At 37.3% G+C, this 22,685-nt stretch overlaps 1 protein-coding gene across 2 annotated transcripts in view; it reads right to left on the bottom strand.

Moving 5' to 3' along the window:
• Positions 1 to 22,685, bottom strand: part of GRK4 (G protein-coupled receptor kinase 4) — a 42,646-nt gene that overhangs the window by 18,780 nt on the left and 1,181 nt on the right. For both annotated transcript variants that reach the window (XR_012649627.1, XM_075022367.1), the window contains exons 2-8: positions 12,952 to 13,038; positions 12,167 to 12,279; positions 5,932 to 6,009; positions 4,650 to 4,750; positions 3,196 to 3,288; positions 1,787 to 1,850; positions 877 to 1,017 (exon numbers count right to left, since the gene is read on the bottom strand). Coding sequence is in view for 1 of the 2 variants with exons in the window: in XM_075022367.1 (XP_074878468.1) it covers positions 877 to 1,017; positions 1,787 to 1,850; positions 3,196 to 3,288; positions 4,650 to 4,750; positions 5,932 to 6,009; positions 12,167 to 12,279; positions 12,952 to 13,038 (677 nt within the window). In the remaining variant the exon portion in view is untranslated. The remainder of the gene's footprint in view (positions 1 to 876; positions 1,018 to 1,786; positions 1,851 to 3,195; positions 3,289 to 4,649; positions 4,751 to 5,931; positions 6,010 to 12,166; positions 12,280 to 12,951; positions 13,039 to 22,685) is intronic.

Genomic DNA, 22,685 nt, shown 5'->3' with positions numbered 1-22,685 from the left:
GATTTTCATTCTGTGGAATTTCTATTAAAAAGTTATGTTAATTGTTTCACATCCAAGATACCTCTTTAAGCCTTAGTACACAGAAAAGCAATATAATTAACCTGAATAGATATACTAGTCAAATTTCATGTTTATCTTGAAATGTATAAGCAACAGAGTAATGAATACCATGAAAATACCTAAGGATATAAAACCTCTACTATTAAAAGTCACACAAATGCAGGATATGCAACTTCTAATGGCAATTAAATGGGAGACTCTCATGAAGTCACCCCTTTGTAAGTGCCTTTATGAATGACCTCCAAAAATGAAATTAGAAATCAGCATTAATTATAAGAAAATAGGTGTATGGGAAGGAAGAAGGGGGTAAGAGAAGAAAACAGAGAGCAGTGCACTGGAAGAAGAGACAGAGAAGAGAAAGAGAGAAGGAAAAAATAGGATGGAATAAAGTATATGGAATTATCCTCTTTATTAAACACAGACAAACATACTCAGTCAAAGGCTGCAGCAGAAATAGAATTTAAGTGATTATTCAAGTCAGAGGACTACAGAATAATCTAGTCACCTTTAAACAGAGGACAAAGATTCAGTGGCATCAGCATGTTGAAACACAACCTAATGTTGTGGTTTTAAGTGAGAAATAAAGCAGGCAGACTAAAATCAATTTAATACTGGATAAAAAAGTCCTCTGCACAGAGCTACTCACAATCACACACAAAACCAAAACATGCTTCTTATTATATCAATCATTTCTCTCAGCAGTCATGCATTCTCTAAATCAATTAAAAAGTCTTGTGCACACAAGTTCCTGAAAGAGACTGAAATGAAGCAAAGCAAGACAACCTTCTGAGAATAAGATCAGAAGTAGATACTTACTACAAACCTACTATTCACTTTTTCTAGAATTCTTTTCTCATTTAGAGCCATTGATTCTCCTTTCCTCTTCTTTATTCTCTTTTTTTCTAGCTTTTTACAAGCATACATTTTTCCTGTTGCCCGTACTTGACAGGCACACACCTAAAAAAGAAGGAAGGTGTGTCAAAGATGCTAGGGTTTTTTTAGAATAATTTTTTTTTTAAAAGAAGATAAAATTTTATTTTCTTTTCTTGAACTCTTGAATGCTCTCAGAAAATGAAGGTTTGTAAGAATCAATACAGATATTTCACCCATGAAACAACTCTGAAGGGTCACAAAAGCTGTAACAAGTAAAAAAAGCAATTATACAGGAGCAAACACATTTTTGTTGGGGTTGAATCGTTCAGTAAAACTGGATCTTGTGTTGGCAAAACACCTGACTGTGGTAACAGTCTAGGCAAGCAGGACAGAGGACAAATATCCATGCCATAATCAAGCAGGAAAAAGATAATGACAATTTAGTAACCCTCCTTCCCCTTCAATATAGGGCTCTGGTTAAAACATGTAGGGGGGAAAAAAACCCCACTGAATTATAAACAGAATTAATAAAATCTATAGATTTTCCTATTAGGTTCATGAATATTCTACATAATTATTAAGTAGAAACTACATTCTCATTGCCAAATGAAATTTCTAAACAGAAGCAACTGTTATCAGTCAGTAGAAGTTTTCTCCAACTTTGTGCATGACCTACAATACTGAAACTAACACATCAAAGGAAAACAGTTTGGACTAATGACAGTTTGCCAGGTGATGTGTCAAATGTAGATTGTTAGAGTCAAGAGTTGAAAAACTGCTTCCCCTCTGTATTAACCTTTTTTTGTTTTTTTCTCTCAAGGACTGCCTTGCAGAAAGATAATTCTGTACTCACCTCTCCAAATCCACCTTTGCCTAGTACTCGGTAATGCCTAAATGTGTGTTTGGTTACTGGTTGCCTGATTAACAGAAAGAAACAATTACTGCAACAGGAATTACAAGAGTTAGTAAACCCCTCCCCACGCTGAGGTCTGTCTTAATTTTCTCCTTCCTGTTCTATGACATCTTACTGAACAACAGTTGCCTTGACTTCATGAAGACAGTATTATAATAAGCTGAAAGGGGTGCTCTGATTAGAATCATTGGCTCCCTCATGTGGTCATCAGACATTCACAATAGCTGGAAGAAAAGCTGATCAATTAGGCCTTATGCCGTTTATGGTTAGAGCTTTATCTGTTCTCATCAACAGTCAATTTATCACCTCCAGTTGTCTCCCTTAGTTGCAGTATGCTGACATGTAGGCTGCGTTTGAATGAGATCATGCTCACTATGCAGCATTTAAAAGGTAAACCATTTCTGATTTTGCTTTGCTCTTTAGGTTTTCCAAAAAAGAAAGAGTTGCAGTATGCAACAGCAGTTCAAGAGCCGAATTGTTAAGGTATTGATGTAGTGGAAGAAGAACGAATAACTGGAGGCAGTAAAGGTGTCAGCCATTCTATGCTAAAACAATCCTAAACGTTTATCAGAGCAGAGCTGTTTCATGGTGGTGGGGTTTTTTTTGGTTTTGTTTTAAAAGTGCATTCATTGTTAATGCAGCTTTGTTCTCAGGACAACAAATGGAGGTTCCTTTGGTTTAATTGTTTGAGTAACTTCCCTAGTTCTCTTCCTGGCTTTTGCTACTAATTCAGTCAAATAAAGACACTGGATAATTGGAATTTACCATAAAATTAATGGTCAAGCACCTTAATGTTTCAATATGTGATCATGATACCCAGCAGTGCTGAATTAGAATAAATTTGTACCAATTTCAGCCTTCTGAAAAAAGTCTGGACACTCAGTATTGATTTAAAAGCCCAAACTAGATTCTGATATATACAAATCTTGCTGTCTTGTAATTACTAAATCTGTGTCTGTACCACCCTGAAAAACTGATTAGTTATCCAATCACCCACTGGGTTGTAAAACTAGATTAATCTGCTTATTAACCACTAATCAGACCAAGTTTGAAACTTTCTCTCAAGGAAGACTGGTATCCCACTGCACACTTGACAGCCACACATATATCCATATGATAATAAATTTGTATTTACCTAATACAAATTTATCACTTAAAGACTACTGGACTTCCATTGGGAGTATTGCCACTCTCACTGTCCCATCAACATCATCCTTTACATCCTGTCTTTCAGATCATAATTTCTTAGACAGGCAGTGTCACTCATTAGGGCTCTACAACATTTCTAGCACAGGAAGCGGAATGGCCACAAAGCAAAATCATAATGCAAGCATTATAAATAAACTTACTTTTCCAGCCATTTCCACTGTAAAAACCGGGAAAAATACACACTTTCTTGGTAAGCTTCAAAAGGTCTTCTGCTTAGGTATTCATGGACAATTCTAGCAACAGGAAAATAAAATCAATCTTATATGGAAAAAACTGATGAAGCAGGTGTTATCAATCTATTAAAATACACTTAAACATATCAATGAAGCTGTAGGCAGAAAAACATTGTCACTGTGCTCTAGAATGGTTTTAACCTAAATGCCTCACAGTAAGTGCCTGTCACAGAAAACTGTTCCTGTCAAAACACTAGTGAATGTCAAACTGCTTTTACTTACACTAACTATAAAGCTTGACCTCTGCATTCTCATCAAGTGTCTTCAAGCCCACCTAAATATCAGCTTCTCAGGAGCTATGCAATGCATGTATGACCCCACATACATGACCTGTGAAAGATATTTACAGGAAAGTATCTACAAGTTTTCATACATTCTTTGGAGACTGCTAAGTAAAATTTTATTCTAGGATTTGAAACTGAAATATTAAATTCCATATGCAAACCTGAACATCAGGTACCTTATCATTCCCCTTAAACTAAACACACCAAGGGGGGGGGGGGGAACAAGTCATTCAAACTGTATTCATATATTTATTGGACAGAGGAAAGGGGATGACCTACATGACAGATCCTCCATTTGAGACATGTTTTACTAGGTGTTCTCAAATATCCCTTTCAATCTTATAATCTCAGGTTGTTATAAAGTATGCTTATTTTTGTTGCCAGGGAGATGACCCAAGCAGTGACAAAACGTGTTGTAATCCTTCAGACAGGATCAAGCATGTCTTGAAGAACCAGTAATATTAGAAACATGAAGGCTTTAGAAAGACATGCAACACTGGTAAACATGTACCGTCCCTCCAAGAAAAGCCTTCCTGCTGCTGCTGTGTGAAGTATCACTTCATGACTTCAGAGCAAAACCAAGTTGTATTTGGTTGTGCTAACTATCGCTGTGTTAATCAATCATCTAATTAGCCATCTTAATGGAATATAACTGTTGGCCTCTGTTCAGGCCATTTTCAAGAACCATAAATTGTGTAACATTGTTCAGAAACCTTTCAAGCTCCAGTTTATAACTTCATATTTTTCTGAGTACATTCATCATGGAAGAGAAGTCACTCAAAAGGTAAGAATATAATAAAGAGAAATACTATTCTAACTTACAGAATACTTGGCAGGAGATAATAGTGTGATTTTATGCAAAATTAGCATTAAAGAAAAAGCTCTGCAAAAGTCAAACATGTAAATCACATCTGAAGGAAACCTAGTCCTTTAATAAATCTGTTCCAAATTTCTTACCTACACTTATTTGAGAGACCAAATACTCCTGGGTGTAATAGCTTCACCTTTCACTTCTCTCAGAAACACACAAATTTCCCTTGTGATCCTCAAACTTCGCACTGTGCATTTTTAACTTACCTAGTACAGTCTATAAAAAGATCCTTAGAAGGGTTCTTTTCGAGTCTTGCTTTACATTCATTTACTGTTTCCTGAGGTATTTCTGGCAGGTGTGCTGCAGACTTTACATAATTAAACAAAAAGGCAACAATGAAAGCAATTTTGTAAATTGATAGAATGAGTAAGAGTTCTGTATTCAAAGTAAAATAAAATCTTCTAATACAGGAAAAGGAAAGGAATGGTTTGGCTGAAGAGAAAACCAAGAAAGTCATATTCAGGCAAAATTTTTATTTGTTCCCTATTACATACAAATGCATTGAAAGCTATTATAGTTATTTACTGTTGCAGTATCTGAGGAAACAAACTTGGCAGTAAGTAAAATTTCTTTTTCTCTCCAGAAGTCTATCACCACAAAAGCAAGTTCTCTATTTGGCTTAGTAGGATGGAAGGACAGGGAAAGAAACACATACAAAAGCTGGGGAACTGTTTCAAACCAGCCCAAAGAAATCCGTTTTTTGCAAAAACCGCATGTGACTTATGGTAGTCCCAAATTATCAGAAAACATGTGGCAAACTTGGAGTCTATCTGCTTTTTAGGCATCTGCAAGACCTTCATTTGGAGTAAAGTCTTCTAGGATGACCAAAGTAAGAGAAGCAGAAGGAGCATCTATTCATAGAAAGCAAACGTCTAATTATATATCCACAGAAAAGCTTCTACTGGATACCAAAGAACAGACTCTTAAAAGTCAATCAGTGACGTCTAATATATGCAAAAGATCAGCTATTAATGATGACCATGCAAAATACAGAGAAACAGAATGCTCTAGAACAAACCAAACCAAAACAGCATTTCAGTTTGTGAAAACCTGCAGCAATTCTGCAAACTTACAGCAAACCAACCAAGGCCACATAGGAGTCTGAAAGAAGCCTGAAAATTTAAAGAATTCCTCATTCTCATGTCTTCAGACTAAAAAAACTCTGAGTTAATTTGTTAATAAGTTCTCTTTAGATGATAAATGAGTTTGTTTAAAAATATATCTTTACTTGAGACCAGTATTTTAATTAGAAAACATAGGAGAATAAATTGTAATAGTAGTAGTCTTAAAAGCAGAGATTAGTCAAGGTTTCTACTCAAGTTGATAAGAGCTTCACAATTTTAGAGGCAGTATACCTTCCAGAAAGACAAAAATGGGACTAATGAAGTTTGAAAGTCAATTTACTAAAAAAATGCAACCACTTAGATATCTATTTATCTGACATTTACAAAACACTTGAGACAATATTTTGCAATATAATATATTTACCCCATTAGTGAAGTACGTCTCTAAAACTTTCAGGCCACAGTCTATACGCTTTTCATCTGAAGATACCTCATATTCTGCCTAGAGGAATGGAATTGAAAATTATATTATGTTCAGAGCAATTTGGCACCACAGTTTTTTTACATGATGCTAGGTAAATTTTATCATGAATAACACAATACTCCTAATATAAAAGGAACTGCAGGCTCTCACTGTTTAAAATCTATTTAAAGATTTTCAGGCTACACAGTGAAACATGTATGAAGAACAGTCTTCAGAAAAAAACCCACATGGTATTTAACTTTTGGAAAACATATGAAAACTAACAGTTAGTCTAAATGCAATTACAGAAACTGCATCCTAGAGGTTAAATTAGATCAATTACAATGAAATAGTATTTATGTAGTATTGTAGGACAGAATGATCCAGATGGGAAATAATTAAGAGTACAATAATCAGCCTTTTTTCACTGTATTATTTTTTTCATGTATTTTTCTTTACTACAGTCTTGGGTAAAACTACTTTTTTTCTACTTACTACAAGGGATAAACCCACTACTTTCTACAAGGTCATGTTAACTGGAAATAAGTGAGATCTAAACCAAACCCTACTTCATTCTTTAAGAAAGTAAAACTGAGTACATGAAAAATTTCATGGTTTTTGACTTAGTAATATACGGTACTGTGATGCAGAAAAAAGACCATTGTGCAATACAGTGCTTTTTTGCAGATAAACAACCGGCAGCTTAGTAGAGCTCCAGAGGTAGCTATTTACGGAAAAAAGAAACCAAACCATCAAACAGATACTAGTATTGGAAAAACTCCAAGGACTACTTACTATTAATAATTTCAAGCAGTAATCTAAAAGCAGACATCAGAAGTTACAACATTTAAAAGATAACACAGAATCTGGGGAAAGTTGAATTAGAAAAGAGTTATCTCAAATAGCAACCAGTATTTACTTCGTAAGCTGGGCCAACTCAATCAAAGCTTATTTCATATCTCAGAATGTAAATGCATGCACCTAGGAACAAAGAATATACGGCAGACCTCCAGAATGGAGGACTGTATCATACAAAACAACAGTCTGGCGTATTGGGACAATAATCATTAAGAACCTCATAGGAAATTCCAAGTGATTGATCTAATCAGAAGAGAAGTTATGTACCTTTATAAAGAAAACTAGCACACTGAAAAATGACAGTTCAAGAACCCAACACACACACAATACTGGAAATAACAGAATTCCTGAACTCCAGTTCTGCAATCAATTGCAACTAACCCACACTGAGTCACTACTAAGTCATCAACATCTTTTTCTGCTGAGACATTATGGTATCAACCACTTCAGCACAGTACTCAAATCCATTAACAATTGCAAGCCATTGTTTTTGCTACTTTAATTCCACAACAATCAGTCTAATGGTAAGGAATTCTTCTGCAACTACCAAACAACCTGAGCAGGTCTGAAAAGTTAATCAACGACAGCAGTGCACTTATCACCTCTAACATTTTCAGTTATGCCAAAGTAGTCACTAATTTAATACAAACAGTTAGGCATACAGTTTTAAGCAGATACTGTAATTGAAAAGGAAGTTTAAGAGACAGCCTTGTCAACTAATTTGTGTTACTCACAGAGCTTAAGAGGGAAGTTTGAGCTGTCACCCATTCATTTTCATACTTGAGTAACCTTGTCCCCAGCTAGTGAAATGAGTCACTAGATGATTGGATAACTGTAATTCCTCACTTCAATTTCTGTCACTTTTATTCAATTATTTCATAATTCTTCTTTCTGTAAAGCCAAGCTGATGCCATACTTTAAGGTCACACATTCTCAAGAGTTAAAGCTTACCAGTCTTAGTATTCAGTACAGGTCGACAACCTAGGGTTGTACTACCTTGGTTTTGCCATTTTGGCCTCCTGAAATAATCACATTGCTGAAATTGCATTGCTCCATAGAGGAAAGTCAGAAAACTCTTTTAATAGAGATGCAAGGCTCTTAAGACTATGCCATTTTATGCCAGAAAGTTTATTTTCAGAAAGATTAAGTCTAAAATTGATTTAAAATAAAAAAAAATTAAAAATTGGCAAAACCTAAGGTAAAATCCCCACAACCTTAGCCTCTCCCTTCGCATTACTGCCTTACAAACAAAACCAACAAAAAGACCCTCAACCCCACTCCCCACCCTGCCTCCCTCCAAAAAAAAGCTTGAACAAGCTTGCTGAAGTCCAGACCAGAAAAGGGAATCAGACTAAGTCAGGAACCATCTGTAAGAGATAGTAGGTATTTTATCCCACTTCCTTGATCAAGACAGCATGCTAGCTTTCAGATCATGAGAGCCACGGATTAGAGATTATTTTAGCTCTTAGGAGACTTCTGTTTCAGTGATTCCCAAGAATACTTCTTCATCATGATTTTTTGGAAGTTAAAAAATAAAAAAAAGTAAATTGTGAAATCATCCCTTACATCAGATTATCTCAACTATGACAGTCTTCAATAATTCACAGAAGTGTTGCAATCCACATAACATTATAGGTTGCATATTTCAAAGCAATTTAAAGTTTTCAGTTAGTGTAAAACACAGCTACTTCTCAGTGACAATTTCACCTGAAAAATGATGTCTGTGGAGAAAAGTTACGCCTGCCTTACAGTCATGCTTAAGATTTTTTTCTCCTTGTGCTGCCAAAGATTCTGCTACTCATTAGCTAAGCTTTTAAGGATTAAAAATGTGTACAGAAGTTGTAACCATTAAGTGTACATCCACAATTCTCGGTGGTCTCCCCACTGTGCAATTCTCACTAAAGGCTCTGTTTTACATTCACTTCAGGATATTTAGCTCCGCTGTTCTGGACTTCCATTCAATCCATTCTAGCTGTCCAACTGTCAAACTGGTCTCTGGAATTTGGTGCTAGAACAGCTCCTAAGAGTCACAAAAGTATAGTGAAATGCACCTGGGGAGTAAGCCTAATTGCACAAAGATTCAGTGACAAATATAAAGCAATTCTACTTACTTGACACTAAAGCTCCTTTTTAGCTGATCATGTGCCTCAGTTTATACTCCCATAGCGGGAAGGAAGATACGGTGAAGTAGGGGCACAACAATAATCCCATGTATTTCCTTACATCCTGCACCTTTCAGAGCCATCTTGCTCTGATATTTCGGACACATGTAAACAGCAGCACTACCCTACTTCTATCTTCTTTGGTCATTTGTTCCCTGAATATAAGAACAAAAATTGGTGGGATGAGGAAAACTGTTCTTTTGGCAGCAATCTCAGTTTAAGTCTATATCTTACTGTGCTTGGATTAACTATGCGGGACAAAGAATAAAAAGCGCTGAGCTATTATTACCTCCTCTTGAGGACTGCTGTGTGCCTGTCTACTCTTCTCATTACTTTCCCCCTCCCCATGAGGGTTTTGTCTGAGAATTTTTTTACAAAACATGGCTGTGGGCACACTTCCTTCCTCTCCTCATTCTTTAGCGTTAGATACCAAGATGCAAATGTATCAAGACAAAAAAATTCCTTTTCCCTTAGTCTCTAAAATCTGGTTTCTCTCCTTCCATAGATGGTTCCCTAATTTTCCATCTCCATTGTACTTTTTTTAATTAGCACATTCTGTCTAGCCTAGGGCTTCCATGCAAGTTTTTAACTCCCCCCCCAGTGATAATCAGAAGGGTAGAAGAGAGAAAACTTGTGGTTTGAGATAAAGACAGTTTAATAGATAAAGCAAAGCTGCACACACAAGCAAAGCAAAGCAAGGAATTCATTTCCTTCCCCCTGGCAAAAATGCCAGGGGGCCTGCATGGATGAACAAGATGCTCCTGGAGAAACTCAAACACAAAAAGGAAGCCTACAGAGGGTGGAAGCAAGGACAAGTAGCATAAAAGGATTACAGAGAAATTGTCCGAGCAGCCAGGGATCAGGTTAGGAAGCTAAAGCCCTGATAGAATTAAATCTGACTGGGGATGTCAAGGACAACAAGAAAAGCTTCTATAGGTACATTGGTGATAAAAGGAAGACTAGGGAAAATGTGGGCCTTCTCTGAAGGAAACAGGAGACCTGGTGACCCGGGACATGGAAAAGGCTGAGGTACTCAATGAATTTTTTCCCTCAGTCTTCACCAGCTAATGCTCCAGCCACACTGCCCAAGTCACAGAAGGCAAAGGCAGAGACTTGGAGAATGAAGTACTGCCCACCACAGTAGATCAGCTTCAAGACCATCTGAGGAACCTGAAGCTGCCCAAGTCCATGGGACTTGATAAGATGCATCCATGGGTCCTGAGGGAACTGACAGATTAAGTGGCTAAGGCACTCTCCATCCCATTTGAAAAGTCGTAGCAGTCTGGTAAAGTTCCCAGTGACTGGAAAAGGGGAGAAATAACCCCCATTTTTAAAAGGGAAAAAAGGAAGACCTAGGGAAATACAGGCCAGTCAGTCTCACCTCTGTGCCCAGCAAGATCATGGAGCAGATCCTCCTGGAAACTATGCTAAGACACATGGAAAACAAAGAGGTCACTGGTGACAGCCACCAGGGCTTCACTAAGGGCAAACTGTGCCTGATAAATCTGGTGGCCTTCTATGATGGGGTTACAGTGTTGGTGGATAAGGGAAGAGCAACTAACATCATCTACTTGGACTTGTGCAAAGCATCTGACACTGTCCCACACGACATGCTTGTCTCTATACTGGAGAGAGATGGATTTGACGGATGGACCACGCGGTGGATAAGGAATTGTCTGGGTGGTCACACTGAAAGAGTTGCAGTCAACAGCTCAATGTCTGCATGGAGACCAGTGACGAGTGGTGTCCCTTAGGGGTCCTTACTGGAACCAGCATTATTTAACACCTTTGTTGGCGACATGGACTGTGGGATTGAGAGCACCCTCAGCAAGATTGCCAATGACACCAAGCTCAAGCTGTGTGGTGCAGTCAACATGCTGGAGGGAAGGGATGCCATCCAGAGGGACCTTGACAGGCTTGAGAGGTGGGCCCATACAAAAACTCATGAAGTTCAACAAGGCCAAGTGCAAGGTCCTGCACATGGGTAGGGGCAATCCCAAGCACAAAAACAGGCTGGCTGATGAGTGGATTGAGAGCAGCCCTGTGGAGAAGGACTTGGGGGTGTTGGTTGATGAGAAGCTCAACATGACCCAGCAATGTGCGCCTGCAGCCCAGAAAGCCAACCGTATCTTGGGCTGCATCAAAAGAAGTGTGACCAGCAGGTCAAGGGATGTGATCCTGCCCCTCTACTCTGCTCTTGTGAGACCTGGAGTACTGCATTCAGCTCTGGGGCCCCCAGCAGAAGAAAGACTTGGACCTGTTGGAATGAGTCCAGAGGAGGGCCACAAAGATGGTCAGAGGGCTGGAGCACCTCTCCTACGAAAACAGGCTGAGAGAGTTGGGTTTTTTTAGCCTGGAGAAGAGAAGGCTCTGGGGAGACCTTGCACCAGCCTTCCAGTACCTAAAGGGGACCTACAAGAAAGCTGGAGAGGGACTTTTTACAAGGGCAATGGCTTTAAACTGAGAGAGGGTAGATTTAATTAGATGCAAGGAAGAAGTTCTTTACTCTGAAGGTGGTGAGGCACTGGAACAGGTTGCCCAGAGAGGTTGTGTATGCCCCCTCCCTGGAAGTGTTCTAGGCCAGGTTTGATGGGGCTTTGAGCAACCTGATCTAGTGGAAGGTGTCCCTGCCCATGGCAGGGGGGTTGGAACTAGATGATCTTTAAGGTCCCTTCCAACCCAAATCATTCTATGATTCCCATTGGCAGGCAGATATTTAACCATTTCCAGGAAAGCAGGGCTTCATCATCATGCATAACGGCTACTTGGCAAGACAAACACCGTAATTAACTTCAGCCCTTCCTGCTTCTTTCCCCCAGGTCTTATTGCTGATTGTGACATCATATGGTCTGGAATATCCCTTTGGTCTGTTGGGGTCAGCTGTCCCAGCTGTGTCACCTCCCAGCTTCTTGTGCACCCCCAGCTGACTCACTGGTGGGGCAGCGTGAGAAAAATAGAAGGCCTTGACGCTGTGTAATCACTGTTCAGCAATAACTAAAACATCCCTGTTATCAACAGTGTTTTGGTAAAAAATCCAAAACATAGCACAGCATGAGCTACAATGAAGAAAATTAACTCTATCCCAGCCAAAACCAGCACAAAAATCACACTTTTTACAAACAAAGATGTATGAGCTATTGCCTACTGATACCCATCTCCAGTTTCTCACTGCTTACCACTGCATCCAGAAATTCAATGCACCTTTTCAAATCTGGTCTGGAATCACAGAACTGTCTGAAGAGAAGTCTTCCTATTGGCTGTTTGTCACAAAGCTGGTTATAGTCTCTTTCTGAGAAAGAAATAGTAAGTAAATATATTTATTTATTTTTATCTTTGTCATAGCATGGTCCTTACTCCCATTTGAGAATAGGTCAGAAAAACATCACTAAAATGTGAAGATTTTACATTAACATATTTAGCCAAGACATCAAAAACATGCAATGATCCCAAAGAATAATGAAACACTCACTTCCAGCCACATTTGTCTCTTATAGCCTATCACATTTATTAAAAACACATTGAATGGTATGGTTAAGTTTCATTTAGGCTGGGGGGTGGAAAGCAACAACACTGTGAAATAGCAATCCCAAAGCAAACAAGATTGTTTGGAAAGGAGTAATACAAGATAATAACAGAAAAGGTTAAAAAATTATTTCAAGACATTAAGAAAGAAAGTGAAACATATTACCACGTTATTCAAATTACAACATGATTCCTTTTTCTAATTCATGGCTTTGTAGATTTATCCTTTAGGAACAGTCTCCTCTAACAAACAAGGAGCTGTGAAAGAGCTTTTATCTTCTTATAAATTTATCTTCTCCATCACATTAAAAGTTTTAATAGCTTTTTATTTTGCTAATTAGCATTCAGAAGCAAGACAGAATCCTTTCAGATAACACCACCAAACTCTTACCCTTCCTTCTCAAAAAAAATCAGACAGACCATTCTACAGGACACCTACCGATTGAGCATCTAATACCTTCACAATGACTAACAGGTGGCAACTTCAGCATCTCTTTCCATTTTTTACTACGCCCACTCCGTTTGCCTAGAAGAAAAATATGAATAATGTAAAATAGAATACTGTGTCAGAATAAAATTAAACATAACATTAACAGTATAAAATTAGGTCACTTCTGCACAGATCTGTCAGACTGCTTTTCATGCCTAGAAACAAATCCATCTACAAGGAAATCCAAACAAACTTGATATAGAAGAACTTTTATATGAAAAACTAAAAAATGCAGAAAGTCTTTTGCAAGACAAATATTTCACATTTTGGCTGTGCATACAGAATGTCTCTGCAGAGACAAGGCAAATATCTAGGTATTCTGAAAATTACAAACAATTTGAGAACTATCTCTCAACCATGGTGAAGAATGGGAGACGTTAAAGTTGAGTAATGAAATACATAGAACAAAGTTCTTAAACATATTTTTGGATAATTAAGTTGTACATAAATATTCTCTTTCTCTTTTCAAGCGCCGTAATACTAATAAGAGTAGACCCCACTAATAAATGAGTGGGCATTGCTCAAATACACACCTTTTATTCCAGACTATAGGAGGATAAAGGATACCAGGAAGAACTTAGCTGTTGCAGGATTCAGATCTTTTCAATGCTTCATATTTCACAGCACTAGTATTAAACTGGTTTTTAAAAAGTACTGCTGTATTTTCCCCATTGTTTCTCAAAACATATATCTGTACTCCATTTTCTATGTTAAATTGGAATTTTAGCACATTACTTTGACCTGAAGAAGTCAATTCCATTTACAGAAGATATACATACTTATCAAAAAGCAGATAGACACAGGAACATATATATATATATTTTTAACTGCAAAACTTTTCATCGGAAGAGTAATTTTTGTGTTGCAAAATATTTTAAAAGAAGATTTTACTAAGTGATATGGCCAGATGCGTTTCCACATGACAGAACAGTAGCAAAACTGCACAGAAACTTTCTAACTGTACCAAAGCAGTATGTACCGTTAACCACAACGGGAAAGAAAGGAAGGGAGTTACCCTATGTAACCCGAATAGAAACCAAGCAGCAAATAGTACTCAAGTCTTTCAGAATTAAATCGTTGGGGAGAAAGGAACTAACATCTTCAGAATAATAAAATATGTATTAAAAAAAAACCCTCTTCACTCAAACATACAGCTTCTTGAACTATCCCACCATCGCAGTCAGAGCAGTCCCAGCTTAGTGTACCTTAGCTCATACCAAATTTACATGATCTTTGCTAACACAAACATTGACATCTCACTGTGCTGGTGCAACAAAACATTCTCTAGTATCGCTAGAAAAGTAAACAAATAAGGAATACAAAACCTTAAAAATTTGGCTTGCAGAGATTCTTTGAATTGATACCTACTCTCTAAAAAACTTTCTGCACTTTATTTCCTAATATTGCTTTGTAAGTCATTTTCTTTCCAAAATATTTTAGAATACAAATATATCGAATCTACTTCCTCCCTCATACTTCATGCAGTACCAGAACTAATCATAAAGCAATAATTACCAGCATCACTAAAATAAACTCCAACTATTTAACAAAATATTTTTGATGTTAAAAAGGAGTATATACTTGAAGAAAATCAAACCATACAGAGCAAAGAGCATTTCTAACAGAACTGAACACCAACAAAACCAAGGAATATTAACATAGATAGCCTGTACACATACAGCAAATAGAAAAGGACTGGGTATAGAGTATTATGTGATCACAGAAAACAATGGACAGAAGTGTCAACTTAATTTTTAATCATGCAGCTGAAAACTACACTAAGCTGCAAGGTCCACAGAAGTTAAATTTCTTCTGTTAGAAACTGCTCAGAAAGACTCATTTGTGCATGATACAGTATAATCAGTATTGACCAAGAATGATAACTGGCCCAAATTAATACCACAATGCTGTTTGGAAGAAGTAAAAGTGAACTGTGATATACACCAAGCATACATCTTCTGAAGCACTGTCAAAAAAAAAAAAAAAAACAAACCAAAAAAACAACAACCAAAAAAACCCCCAAAACACCCAAACCAAAACAAAAAAGAGGATCACTGGAGCATTATACTTCAAGTCTAACACAAGAAAGTATGCTGTATTTTGCCCCAAATATTTGGCCAGTTACTTACTATGTGACCATTATGAACTTCATTTTACAAAAAGAGATCACATGCTAGAATACACTTTAATTCACCATCCTATAGAAGTCAATAAAGACTACATATAATTTATTAAAGGTACACAAGAATCAAGTGACTAGGAGTATCAACTAAATCAACACGCTCTCTCTTTTCTCTGAACTGACTGTTCTTATATTTACAGCAAATGCACAGAAAAAGTCTGTATGTCCCAATAATGTAAAGAGAATGCATGACCTACATCATTTACAGATAAATTAGCCATTTCTGGTAAAAGTTATGGGAGGAGGCCAATTTGTTTGTCATATTATTCCCTAATTGCAAAATCCTTTTCCATTTCTGAGGCAGTTTAAAAGAAGTATCAAATCAAATTATAATAGTTGTGGTTTGTAAGTGTCTTAATATTGATTTCAGAGCTTCTATTCTGGATCTCATTCTAAAATACTCCAGATAGAATTCTTCCAGAAAGACCAACAGCTTACTTTCTAACACAGCAGCAACAAAGTCATTAAGTTAATCTGCTTTATGGTTGACCTATGTGGTTCAGATAAATTACCATTTTTGCCTTTTTCAGATGTAATTGCTGGCTAGAACAATGTCCAACTTGAAACGACTCATCTTTTACAAAGAGAAGGGTGGATGCAGCAATACACCATTACAGTGAGGAAACACTGCAATTACATTTTCAGGTACGTGAGAACTTTACCTTCTCCTCCCCAAATTACTTCTTACAGTTAGAATTTCAGCATTTACCTCTTCAGATGTTTTCACTTCTTAAAAAGATACGTACTAAATTCAGTTAGGTCATTGCATCAGAATATGGTATGGCAAAGATGTTTAGATGTTTTCATTTTTCAACTTTCTTTTTTTTAACTTCAGAGAAATATTTGAAAAACATGTAAGGCAAGGTGGTAGTCTTATTCATCAGTAAAAACACAACTAGTTGCAAAAAAAGAAACTGCTGTGGCAAAACAAAGCAATCTGGTGCAGAAACAGATTTAGACAAATAAGAATATTTTTTAAGTCATCCGATGGACTTCCCACAGCCACAGTGATCTTCCTTACAGACAGGATTTGTAGCATGACTCTCATTTCACTGAGCACAATGTTCACTGAACATTATTAGTCAGTCTTCCTTGAGATAGAAAACTTGGATTCTGTCCTACAGAACGAAAATAGTGAGAAGCATCGTACTATCTTTGGCTAATAAATGTACACAGACTATATGTGGTAAGATGCAGTGGCTACTATGCTGACACTGAGATTCCAGCATTGAGCTGTTGAGGGACCTCCATGCTTCAGCTTTTGTGCCTGTAAAAGGCAAGCAACGTATCTCTGTGGTTGAGAAGCACACAGCTACGGAGCACTAGGGGTGCATGGTTGCTTACAACATCATTCTTGCAAAACTGATTCCACAAACCAGATTGTCAGATACCAACTGAGAAATTCATACTAGACCACACCCAGATAAGCTCTGAAAGCAGAAAACTGCAACAAGAAGACAATTTACAGCATGCCTTTAACTGTATAAATCAAGCAATTGGTTCAATGAAAAATGCAAAAGAATTGATGCAGAAGCTCTACATCATCTACACTGAGATGCATGAGAATAATCTGGGTATACACACTGTCTTACATCTTGCCCAAAGCAGAAAAAGCTGCAGGCAAGCTTCCTAACAGATTTTAAACTCACATGAATTCAAATCTTCTCTTACTTACAGACACATTTTCCTTCAAACCACTCATGATAACGATTAAAACCTTTCACTGAAAAATTAAAACATTCCTGTTTAACTATGGCCTTATGCTATGAAGACATTTGTAAAACACTGCCCACTAAGAAACAAATTTTTATGGTAGGCCCTTACTGTGCAAGATCCACCTTCAAGACACAAAACACTGCAGAATACCTCAGGTCCTCAGATCAGAATGGTAACACTGACGTACCACTAACTTCAGGCTAGGAGACAAGTTCACATATACCATCACCTTAAGGAAGGCTGTCACGCTTCCAGTTCTAGAGACATACTGCTTTGTGGGGTCTCTGCAACCTTCTCCATTGTGCAGGTCAGATTTTTTTTTTGACATCTCAGTTCCTTGAAAAACAAGCCTGGTCACAGCTTAACAACTAGGTTTAACAGAGTGGCATCTCTTTTATATGGAGAAAGGGTTTTTTTTTTCCCCAGAAGTATGATATATATAATCTGGCTGGCTCTTAGCAAGTTTACCAGAATCACCTAGTGAAAGTTCAGGTTTCAGTGCAAGGTAGGCATCTAACTCTTCAGCATTAAAAAGGCCAAGGCACTTCTGAACACAAACAGAAGAAAAAATACAAGCAGTTCAATAAATAAACACATAAAAGATACCTATAGATTACAGATTGTTATAGCATTTTTAAGATAATATTCCCCACACTCCTGGATTCAAGTGCCTAGAGTCAGACTTCAGCAAGATAATGCTCGAGTCCTCTTGCTCATCTAGCTGTTAGAGCAGTAACACCGTAAGCAGTTAAAAACCCCAGGTATCTACGTGAACATTTGTGCAGCTTGTTTATATGCACAATTATTTATTGTTCCCACAGCTATAACCACTTGAACAACTGGTTCTTCACATCAGCTCTATATACAATTCCAGTAATCATGTGCACATTTAAGAATGCTAGTGCATACATGCTGAACAGCTTCTGCACTTCTCCAGAAATTAGGTATGAAAGTCTTGTATCAACTCAGGTAAATGTAACTAATCTGAACCAGAATTTATTAACCTAATCTTGCACTCAAAGAATGTAACATCTGTGTATCCATTTCATTTTGATATGTCTATAACAACTTAATGAACAGGGTTCACGGGGGGGAGGGGGGGGGAAGCGGAAACAGTAAGAAAACTCCAATTTTACAGACAACTCCTTGGCAAACAAGGATTTTTTTTTTATCATGATGGCACAGCAAGACTGCAACAGATAGAAAAGAGGTAAGATTCTTTTAAGCAGATTGTGAAACCTCTAGTTATAATTGCCACTCTTGAAATAACCAAAGCAGCAGCGTGTATCAATAACTAGACTTCTCATGTTATATTTATTTAGTAAATGTAATTATTTAGATTCCAACATGCCCACATGCATTCTTCTTACAGTTCATTAAATAAAGGACGAAAAGGCAGACATTGTGCATAATTCTGTACAAACACAGGAAGACATGTTTCCTGCCACAATGAGTTTACAGCAATTTAAAGCACAATGCAATAAGGGAGTGCAATAGAACATAGGAGGCAAATAAGGGAAGAACAGAAAAAAATAACAGCAACTGCAAAAACAGCACTCTCACGTTAAAATTCATATTTGGTGCTGGTGTATGAGTGTGCCTTGGTTTCCCACTTGTCCATACTCCTTAAATAATCAAAGATTTTAGTAAAGTTTGAAAGCCAGACTGCAATGATCTGAGCAAACTCCTTAGAATTTTCCTCCTAGTTACAAATGTACACATAACAGGATATCTGCCTATGTATCCCCATTACAGTACTGAATTATTACCTTATACTGCAAGCAAAAGTAGGATGTATTTTGCTTGCAGAATTATTCCAGTTATTTTTAAACCTAGACAGATAAAACACAATTTGAGTGGACTGTTTATTTTTTGAGAAGAGTGTTACACTAATACAATTTCAATTCTGAAACAAGTATCTTTCAGGATTTGCTTAAGCCAAACTGCAATCACATTCTGTTACTGAAAGGTTCCTGTTAACTCCTAATCTTTGGGCTGCACTTAACAATTATCAAATCTGCAGGAGCTTGCTGATCCATCTGAAAACTAATTTTGGGAAGGAAACCCCAAACCCAAAACACCCAGCAACATAGAAAAAAAACCACCACAACAACCCACATACCCTAGATTGGTTCATGGATCCAGTTGGAAACTATCTCACCCATTCTGCAACCACAGGCTAGAACCAATACAACTAAGAGCTTGGGGGAAAATTTGCTTGAGGCATGATCTTAATTTAGGCTAAATCAATCATGACATAGAGGATATTATATGCCTAACAGCAGACCCAATTCTCATTCACAAACTGCTCCTGCCAGAGCAGTACAAATGAATTTTAAAGTGGATGCAAATGGACCAGGTATGTTTAAAACATACTCTTGGCATGGATCCTCAGTTGGAGTAAACTGCCATTGACTTCAAAGGAACTACAGATCTACCCTTTGGACGTATTTTTGGAGACTATTACTTTAGGCAATGAAAAAAGGAAGGCTCCTAAGTAGTTTAAAACATACAGCAATTAATTTCTTTCCTTCAAAACATCACAGACTATGTGTGGGATACTGAAATGAATTTGGGGCTTACATATACTCAAAGGATTTATTGAGAGTGATCGAAATAACTACGAAAACCAGAAGATACAAATATAAATAAAGAGAAAAGTGAATATAAAATAAAAATACTTTTTTGTGAACTTTCAGATTTTTTTCAGAATAACCTAGTTTATTATTGTTCCCATTTATGGGGTAAATTCTTCAATGTCCTTCAAGAGATACTCATTTCAAAGATATTTCTGCTCAGAAAAAATGAATGTGTTAATTCCTCTGCTCTAACATAAAACTAGAAGTCATATTGCTGTACATCATTCTTCTACACATAAAAATCTCTGTATGTGAAAATCTGAGTAAGGAGATCATGAAATTGCAAGCTTTTGCACCATCTATCTTACATCGCTATCATTTAACACTTACCTGTTTTTCTATCTCAGTTGCTGCACTTCAGTGATCATAAGATCAACTTTGAGCTTGCCTTATAATCTCTTGTTTTTCTACTGAGTCACTTGTGCTTGTTCCACCATTGGGTTCACCTTAAGAGGAAGTTTTCCGTTTTTCTTTCTCACATACAAATTTCCCTCAAAAAGTAATGTATGCACAAGAGGAAAGAACTGGATTGGCACAGAAGGCCACTTATCCCAGAAAACCAGGACAGGGAATCCCAGAACACTTTGCACTCCAGTTTTCACAGAGGCAAACCCCTCCATGGACAGGTTAGCTCTCAGCATGAGCAGGTCAACTAGAAAAGTGGACAAGGAAAGAAAAAAAACTCCCAGTATAGCTCCTGAGTCCTTAATCTTTCATCCATAAAGTACTTTGTGTCATCACAATATTTTCTAGTAGTAGGTACATACAAGAGTCATATATTAAGAGCCATCACTAACACCTACATGTGCGAAGAAATGGCATTGATTATTTACAAAGCCACATTAAAAGAAGATAAGGAATCCTCATAGCTTTCCTTCTTCACATAAACAAGTGTTGTAGTTGCCACAGAGAGATATTACAAGTCTTTATTGGAAAGAGACAGGCTTCTATTAAAATAATCTGTTTTATGAAAAGGTTCGAAAAATCCTTTAGAGAATCGCATCATAAGTCAAAATTTAAAGTTTTGAGGCTGGGGGGAAGCCGGGGTTTGATCTGGCCTGAAAAATGTGACTGGTGAATTCTTACAAACTGATGTTATCGCATGCAAATTGGATTAGAAGATTTACGTCTCTAATGACATAAATTAACAGTAACACTATTAGTGAGATGGTAGAAGGTAGGTAGTCTAGAAATAGACAGCAATACCACTTTGTTTTTATTCTGTAGGAGAAGAAAGTAGCAGTGTAAGATGCACTTTGTCTAAGAACACTAGTTAGTTCCTGGCTCTCTAATTACATAGATCAAATTTACTGTCTATATATCAAATCAGAATTAAACAGTAGACATGAACCTAGCTGTTCAAGGTTTGCTAATTCTGCACACCTACAAAGGTAAAACCCAAATGATGTTCACATCCTAACAATACTGACATCCAGAAGTATTAGACTACCTAAAATTAGAGGAAAATGATGAGTACAAATCTGGGATCATAATTTTGACTGTTAGGTCTGGTTTATGTGCTCAGGTATGATTTGTTTAGACTTGGTGTTATTTACCAGGCACTTCTGAATTCTCATTAAGACTCTGCCATACCCTTTCACCAGATGAGGACAAGTACACAACATCTTTAATTCAGTTTCTGTATTTGCAACATGAAGATGACATATCTCTAGGGTAAAAGGCTTTGTAAGATGCTTTCAAGAGTACAAACTCTGTCTACTCTCATCTTTATCATGAAGGAATCTCAAGTTAGACTGAGACTGACCCATGCAAGCCATAATTAAGCCTACACTGATTTCTTTCAACATGCCACTGAAAACTATAAAATAAGAGCACAGTAGTTCACATCTTATTTCTTTTGCTTTTACAACTGAAATATTTATCCAGGTCAACACCTTCTCTTACCCAACCTTTAACACACTGAAGAATTGGAAAAAGGATTACTGATGTAGCTCAAGTCTATACATGAAAGTGAAGCTGCTATTTTATACTAGCTTAGGATTTTGCCTTCTTGCATGAGAAACAGTAATTCTGCACTTTTCCCACCTCTCCATACAGTCTACAGTGAGATAATACGAAGATGGGAAGGAAAAGGTCAATTGAAAGTCTGCTCTTCTGTCCCAATTGTGAGGTCCATTTAGCAAAGAATATTTTTCAGTAAAATATCTACCTCACATACTAACTTTGCAAATTCCATTCCCTTGGAGTCTACTGGGCACATAAGAATAGAGCTGGGACAGGGATTTTATGGAATGGTCCTGAGAGATGGAGTAAACCAGACATTCCCAGACCAGCCAGAGCATGCAACAAACAGAAAATGCTTTCATTTCAAGAAGCATTTTGAAAAATGTGATGTAAAAAGTACCCCATGCACAGGAACTCAGACCTGACAAGGTAAAAGACCTTCTATCAATTGATCAATGGAGTTTTAGAGTTTCAAAGTCAGAAATCACATTTTTGTGCATGCTTACACAAAAGAGCCCAGGCCAACTGAAGGTACAAAAGAGTAACAGCTTGTTACCATTACTTTTATAAGTTTCACATCAGGTAGAACTGATCTTCTTCACATCAGTTGCTGTCAGACTTTCATTTGTTCATTAAAATATCTTGTTTGGTCAGTTCTACCACTATAATTTATTTTAAACATAGTGAAACCTTAACTAAAGAGGCAACCTGACATTAAGCAGCCACTTAAAAGCCTTTCCAGATTACCACTCCACTCTTTGTGGTGAGGGTTTGGGCACAGTAAAGTTTTGAGCCAGATTCCACTTTCCCTTCATTTCTCAGATCACTTCAATGTAAACTCCAAATTCAGGCAGCACCACCACAGACATGTTACCGTCAGTGAAACCAGCCAAAACATGTCCTCTAGTTTGAGGTGGTCTTTTCAGCTAAGGTTGGGAAATGGCCCAAAATTGTGATCACTGTTCTGGTTTTTAAACCCCACTTCAAAGTCAAAAAGCTGATTTTCCTCTCTTGCTGCTTAAGGCAAATTTAACTGGATACACATATGGCGTAAGTGCCAAACCCATTTAGAGTTGGAGGAACTTGCAAAACGTACAGGGGCAGATTCTGTTGTTCTTACTCACTTTAAACAGCTCCAGCTAAACTAATGGGACTTCTCAACACAATTAAGAAAAGTAGGA

This window comes from Buteo buteo, chromosome 1 (assembly GCF_964188355.1).
Source record: "Buteo buteo chromosome 1, bButBut1.hap1.1, whole genome shotgun sequence".
Lineage (NCBI taxonomy): Eukaryota > Metazoa > Chordata > Aves > Accipitriformes > Accipitridae > Buteo > Buteo buteo.
This window is presented reverse-complemented; position numbering and strand designations above follow the sequence as displayed.